Source organism: Oryx dammah, unplaced genomic scaffold (assembly GCF_014754425.2).
Source record: "Oryx dammah isolate SB20612 unplaced genomic scaffold, SCBI_Odam_1.1 HiC_scaffold_27, whole genome shotgun sequence".
NCBI lineage: Eukaryota > Metazoa > Chordata > Mammalia > Artiodactyla > Bovidae > Oryx > Oryx dammah.
This window is the reverse complement of record NW_024070211.1, coordinates 43829833-43837160: the sequence shown is the minus strand read 5'-3', so window position 1 is coordinate 43837160 and position 7328 is coordinate 43829833. Positions and strand designations below refer to the sequence as shown.

The 7328-nt window shown below is 41.6% G+C and overlaps 1 protein-coding gene across 1 annotated transcript in view; it reads left to right on the top strand.

Annotated features, from left to right (window-relative positions):
• The window catches only part of CD28 (CD28 molecule), a 36193-nt gene extending 29502 nt beyond the window's left edge, over positions 1-6691 (top strand). The window contains exon 4 of the mRNA XM_040228731.1: positions 4263-6691. Coding sequence (XP_040084665.1) covers positions 4263-4391 — 129 coding nt within the window. The 3' untranslated portion in view covers positions 4392-6691. The remainder of the gene's footprint in view (positions 1-4262) is intronic.
• The last annotated feature ends 637 nt before the right edge of the window (positions 6692-7328 follow it).

Below are 7328 nucleotides of genomic sequence, written 5' to 3'. Positions count from 1 at the left end.
TATATTATATAACTATAATATATAACCGGTTATATATTATATAAGTATAATATAAAACAGTTATATATTATATAACTATAATATAAAACAGTTATATATTATATAACTAATATACTAAGTGGCTCAAATTACCCAAAGGGACAAAAGTGGCTTCTTATTTTTAATGAGTTTAAAAAGTAGATTTTCAACTTGGAAATATCATAATGCAATACATTTTTCTTTGGCAGCACTACTAACTCCTAGGGCTTCCCTGGTGGCTCAGATGATAAAGAATCTGCCTGCAGTGTGGGAGACCTGGGTTTGATCTCTGGGTCAGGAGAATCCCCTGGAAAAGGGAATGGTTACCCAGTCCAGTGTTCTTGCCTGGAGAATTCCATGGACAGAGGAACCTGATGGGCTACAGTGCATGGGGTTACATAGAGTTGGACATGACTGACTAACACTAACTAACTCCTAGTGAGGTTCATCTTGCTTTGTCTTGAGCAAACCTGTTCTGGTCTCTTTCTGTCTCATGAGCTCCCTGAAAATTGGGAAGTCTCAGTGCTTGGTATACCTTATCTTCTTCTGTGGCCTCTTGTGGTTAGTGAGGTTACGCAATAAGAAGTACCCTTTATTTGCATCTCAAACATAGGTGTTTGTACTCTCTGACCAAAAGGAGATGGAATAAATATATATGTATATTTCATTGAATAACACAGGATTTTTACCTGGGCTCGTCTTTTCCCAATACTGTTACTATTCAAGCAACCAGCACTTTACTGAGATAGGCAGGCAGATCATTAGGGACCCCTAGAGTTTAGCCATTTCGGGGGTACTTTTCTAAGATCCTATTTTTGGCTGGTCTGCACTGTGCCTTGGTGTAAGCTGCTGTTTTCCGGAACTTCCTGAGGACCTGTGATGTACTGCCTTAAGCAGTTCTAGGCTGAGTGGGTTTTTGGGAGCAGCTGCAGATGCTATCTCAGTTCTTGACCTGTTGCTGACATTTGAGTAAACAAAGAGCTCTCCTCTGCCAGGCGGCCACAGACCAGCACCTGTCACCCTCTCTCAATCCTCCATTTGCTCCATGGAGCTGGTAAGCCCATTCTCCTTCTTAGTCTAAAGGAACACTTAAAAAACAGTTTTCTCCTCTATAAATCACACTGTGGGGAATGTGGGGAGTGTGTGTACAGGTAGTATCTGTCTTTAAATCCAGTGGGTATGCTTTTAAAAATCGATTATTAATAACGAATTAATTTGGCTGCAACGGGTCTCAGTTGCATCATGTGGGATCTTACATTGCGGCACATGGACCTGTAGTTTGGGCTTCAGTACTTGCTGCACCTGGGCTTAGTTGCTCAGTAGTATGTGGAATCTTCAGTCCCTGACCAGGGATCAAACCTGTATCCCCTGAATTGCAACGTGGATTCTTAACCACTGGGCCACCAGGGAAGTCCCTCCAGTGGGTTCTTGAAGACCATGTCTTTTAAATATAGTGTCTTATGTTTGCCTGTGTCTTTCTGCTGCTTCCAAGAAATGAATGGGTAAGGATGGGGTAGGAGGAAGAGAAAGGGAGGAGTGGTCCTGAAATCAAAGTCACACGTCTGTGGCATAGAGTGAATGGTGAAGGGTTGAATGACTTAGTCACCCAGGCATGTTTAAAGTGAGTGCTCTGCACACACATACACATATGCTCCATGCTCGTGGACACTGTGGGTTCTGTTTACTGTTCCCAGCCATGCATGTGTCATTTCTGTCCCACTGTTGTATTTACAGTTAGGGTAAAAATGACTAAATCTGCTATCTGATAACAGCAAGAGGGTAAGCATGGGAGCGGACTGCAGCAGATTTTTCATAATTTTCGTGCACTCCAGAGAACTTCAGAATCAAGACATCTTCATTATGGGGGTCCTTCTAATTGGCTATAGTTTAATTTGAGTGTCCAGAGGCAAAAACTGTCCTTAGAAGTCTGGCAAGAGGAGTCCTCAGAGTTAGAGTAAGTACTAACTTACTAAGTAAGTATTACCCTGCCTCCCAGGATAACAGCAGAAATCTTTCACATTTATTTCAGGGCAGTTCCTTGCCTCACTTCTTCCCTGCCATAACCCTGTGCTCAAGAGGACTCTAGTCTTTTATTTATCGAAAGGATGTAGAACCAAGATGTTTCAAGGGCAACTTCCCTCACACACTTGGTTTCCATAGCTATCTCTCTCTGAATGAATCCCCCAGTTATGTCTGTTTAATGCTGTCCTCTTCTTACTTCCAGCTAGATAATCCATCCGTCATCTCAAATCCCAAATAACCGAAACTGAATTGAGAGCCACTCTCAAACCTACTTCACCTCTCTTCTTGCCTTATACCTGTGGATGAAACTCTATCCTCTTGGTCACCCGGGCTCTGATCATCAGTCATCTCTGAGTATGAGCAAGAAGGAGGACCCAAACAGTCTAACAATACTCATTCTAACTTGACGATGTATTTGTATCCATTGCTTCCTTTCCATTCCTTTCTTTTTCATGATCAGACTCTTCAGATCAGGATTTCTTGGTCTTGGCACTACTGACATTTTGAGCTGGATAAGACTTTGTCGTCAGGAGCTGCCTTGTACAGTGTAGGACGTTGAGCAGCATCCTTGGCCTCGACCCACTAGAGACCAGTAGCACTCATCCTAGTTGTGACAACCCAAATGTCTTCAGATGTTGTCAGATGTCCCCTGGGACAGGGGATAAGGGAACTGGAGGTGTCAAGGATGAGGCTTAGGAGGTCTAGCTTGGGCAACTATATGTAGGATAGTGTCACTCATTGGGATGAGAAACACTAGAAGGGACCAGCCTTCATGCCTTTGAACACGTTGAGTTTAAAGCATCTTTGAGGTCTAATCCAGAGATATAAATTCGGGTGAATAGGTGATAACTGAAGCTGTGAATATGCATGAAGTTGCCTAGGAGAGAGGATGAGTAGAGGAGAATGCCTAGGACTGTGAGGAACTCTAACACCGAATGTCTAGTTAAGGAAGAATGAGTTTGCAAGGAGGCAGTGGCCATCCTTCTTCCAGGTAGGGTGAAACCTGGAAGTACCATCTCACAGAAGGCAAAACAGAGCGTTTCAGAAAGGAGAGAGTGATGGATCATCTAGAATGCAGCTGAGAGTTCAAAAGGTGAGGCCTGAAAAGAAGTGTTTGGCCAACTTTCAGCACTTAACTCATGGCCCTTTGACAAAGAAGATGGAAAGGGCTCAGGTAGGAGTGCGTGGAAATAAGGCCAGTCTTTTGCTTACTTATTCAGGTGTTCATGACATTCCTGTCCAACGTATTTACTTTTGCATCAGGCCTATATGCCAAGAAATAGACTTTTTTAAATTTTATTTTAGAGAACTCTAAATCCAGAAATCTGGATGGCTTTCTATTTTTAGAATTTTTATGGGTCTTTTATGCAACAAGTAAATTTTACCAGCACATTGATTCAGAAAAGATGTTCTTAACCCTCAGTCAAAACTTTGCTAAGGTTCATGGTGTATATAGCTCTTGTTCCAGGGTTAGTATTACCCTTATTTCCCTCAGCCCTGGTAGGACTTCATCCAGAGGGAGCTGAGTCTGAGGAATGGAGATGAATGATGCTATTGTCTTTAATGGAGTGGGTTGCCATGCCCTCCTCCATGGGATCTTCCAAACCCAGGGATTGAACCCAGGTCTCCCACATTGCAGGTGGATTCTTTACCATCTGAGCCACCAGGGAAACCCTAATGGAAATGTACATACACATAAAGGAACAGGAATGTAACTAGTTGCCTAGAATGTAACACTCAATTAATTTGGACTCCACTGCTATTTATTTGTGACTATTCTGGACTCTGGAGGGCTGAAGGTCCTCTGGTTAATTATGGGGAAAAATGGCTTCTTTAAGCAAATGGTTAACGTAAGAAGATTGCCATGGGGATGCTTAACCTTTTCAAAGGAGGAAGGACCTTTAAGAATATTCACATATCAATGGTTGATATGTTAATTAGACATGCTTTTGGAATTCATCCACATGGCTGCATTGAGAATAACAGGGGTGCCTTTCTCTAAAACACTTTCTTTGATTCAAAATTTTCAAGTTAATTTGGAAGAGTCCAAAGTAGTTGGGTTGGATTAACCATCCAAGTCCAAGGTGCTCAGTGAATTCATGGCTTCATTTGACTGGCCATGCTCTGAGTGGTTGTCCCCAAATTGTAGAACTCCTCCCCAGACGCCTCTCTCTGTGTCCTGCCCCCTTCACAATGACACTTCTTTTTTTTTTTTTTCACAGATGAAGAGTAAGAGAAACAGGATGCTTCAGAGCGACTACATGAACATGACCCCCCGCAGGCCAGGGCCCACCCGAAGGCACTACCAGCCCTATGCGCCAACACGAGACTTTGCGGCCTACCGCTCCTGACATGGACGCCTATCCAGATGCAAGCTGGCTGGCCCCTCTTCACCTGCTCAACACCACTGCTCTGGATAGGAAAGGCCTGCCTTGTCTTCAGCCAGCCACCGTGGCCTTCTGTTAGGCCACTGATGCCAAATTTTCTTGAATGACTAGACCAAAGAACGTCATTTTGAGACTCTGAGATGAAGTGAAGGAAGACTACTGTGGCAGACTCTATCTCCTAGTGCCACAGTCCAAATTCAAACTCACCATGTATTTATTGACTGGATTGAGAGGTTAGGGTAGAAAACCAAAAGTGAGTGCATTCTGTTAAGCCTTGAAATCTGCCTCCAGTTCCACTCCTTTCTAACTCACCTACACGTTGTGGTCAAGCGAAGTGTGATATTGAAAGACATTTTAGATGGAGAAGAAGTTAGGAAATCACTCCCTTTGAAGAAATGGGGATTTAAGGTGGGGATAGGTTAGAAATGGGGAAGGAGTAGTGAGACGTAAACATTTTTAAAACCGTTAAAACACTGTCTCTCACTCATGAAATGAGCCACTTAGTTCCTATTTAATGCTGTTTTAGTTTGTAAAGATGTAGATACTCTTTTTGAATTCTGGTCCTATTTGGTCATTTTGACCAAGAGATTCTCTTTAGAGTCATGGGAGGCAAACCAACTTGCTTTCCTTACTCCCTATGATGGGAACTCAATGTAGTCTTCACAATATGATTTTGAAAGAATAAAGTAGTCCTCCCACACCAAGGAAGAATGTGTCAGGAAATAAGGTCGCTTTAGGTCAAAAATTATTTGAATATGATGAAGGGCTATTTATTCAGCAGCTCATTTCAGTCCAATCATACAGGAGCCTCTTCTGTTTCATGTATTTTAGATCTGCACAGTTGGTTTCTTTATTGTCTGCATGAAATCTAGAGTGGGATGCAGAGGGCGTATCCAGAGAGAGAAGTAAAGATACTGTGAAAGAAGGATGTTAGCATCTATTAGAACAGGAGGGATGAGTCCTGAGAAACCTCTGAAGGAGGGAGAACAGAAGGGAATGACACAATTCTTGCCATGTGCTGAAGGTATGGCCAGCATTTGGTGGGAGTTTTCCAGAAACAGCAGGCAGAAAGAGCCATGATGAGAGCTCCTTTCTGGGATTTTTTGGCTTTAGGGCTCAGAGCTCCAGAAATCTGGTTCGGCTGCCTGTTTACCCTGGAGATCCTTCAACATGGAAAAATATTTGATGCTATTGAGATATCATCAAAGTTCTCAAGACACTCTGCAAGGCCAGATCCTGGACACACTATGGATATTTTTCTGGTTCCAGTTTGGGTCAACTGGAGTATGTCTGGGGACCTTGAAGAACAGCTTTACTGTTGCCATTATAATTTGTTCAGTGCTTTGATTCATTCAGATGTTGGAGAAGTCTAGGTTTTAGAGGCAGGTAGACCTGGTTCACGGAGAAGGCAGTGGCAACCCACTCCAGTACTCTTGCCTGGAAAATCCCATGGATGGAGGAGCCTGGCAGTCCATGGGGTCACACAGAGTTGGACACAACTGAAGCGACTTAGCAGCAGCAGCAGACCTGGTTCAAGTTCTATTGCTAGTTGGCCTCAGGAGAGTCCCTGCCTTTCTAAAACTCTGATTCCCCAACTATAAAATGAAGATAATGATCAAAAAAGTTTGTTTTTATACTATCATTTCCATGAGGGCATGTCCCAAGTTTGTCTCTTTTTTTCCTGCTTGTCCCTGACACGTAGTACCATGCCTGACATATGTTAGCTATTATTATTATTGTCGTATAGATAACCTATGTATAAAAATTAAGCCGGGCAATGACCTGAGAAAGAAGAGACTGTTATAACACAAATTTAAACCCACTACCCAGGGATGAGGTGCTACAAAATTTGAGAGCCTCTAAACTCCCTCGCATTCCCTGTTTCAAAATACTTTAGCTTGTAATAAAAATGTACAGTGTTCTGCCTCCCACTTTTATGTATATAAAGAGGTCTCCTCTAACTTTTTTTGGTAACATGTGGAAGAATAGAAATCTTATAATTCCAGACAGAGGATATTCTACTTCGGTTGATTTTAATGTGGGTTTCCATTCCATGAGTTTAATTATGTTCAAAGAAGGTCAAACCTAGCGGTACTTGGGTGATAAAGAACTGTTGAATTTATGTGACACATGTAACGCATTGCCAGGCTCTTGGCATACAGAGTTCCTTAATCCAAGTTATCAGATTGAATTAGAAAAGGACAGAGCTAGAGAATTTTTAGAAAGGGCAATGACAAAAAATAAAGTAAAAAATGGAAAGATTTGCTCTTTGGTAATACATGGTTTTATTTTCTGATGGGAAAAATAGGTCTACTGAAGATGAATCATACTTTAGATTTCTCTTACTCACTCTGAACAGAACCAGAGTAGAAATGTTAACAGGGAAGTCCGTTTTCACTATTACTACGAACTAAGAAATGGTTTAAAAACAGTGGTTGGAGCAAGGCTTTTACGGTTTCAAATATGGCAGTTGTGAAGAAAACAATGCCATTTGCTGCTATTTTTGTAAGAGTCTTATAATTAACAGTGTTTCTGTAATTTTTGATTGTGAGCTCACTTATTTGGGGATGAACATGCCAATTTAAAGAGACTTAGTGTACATGATGTTCTGTGTTCAGTGATAAAACTACTGAACTACCATGTGCTTTTTTTAAACTTTGTGCTTTAACTGGGTAGAGCAGGTATGCTTTACTTTTGGTGATGAATCTGGAGAAAATCTGTTATTTAAAAAAAGTATGGGATAAACCTTTCTAGTAAATCTCCAGTTTAACCTTAAAAAAAAATCCAGACTTTTAAATATTAGTTGTACTTCAAAGGGAAGTACACTTTTGGATTATTTGCATGGCTTTAGTCACAGCTTCTCATCAGAGCAATAGTTTATGTCTCTGAGATGTCAGGCTG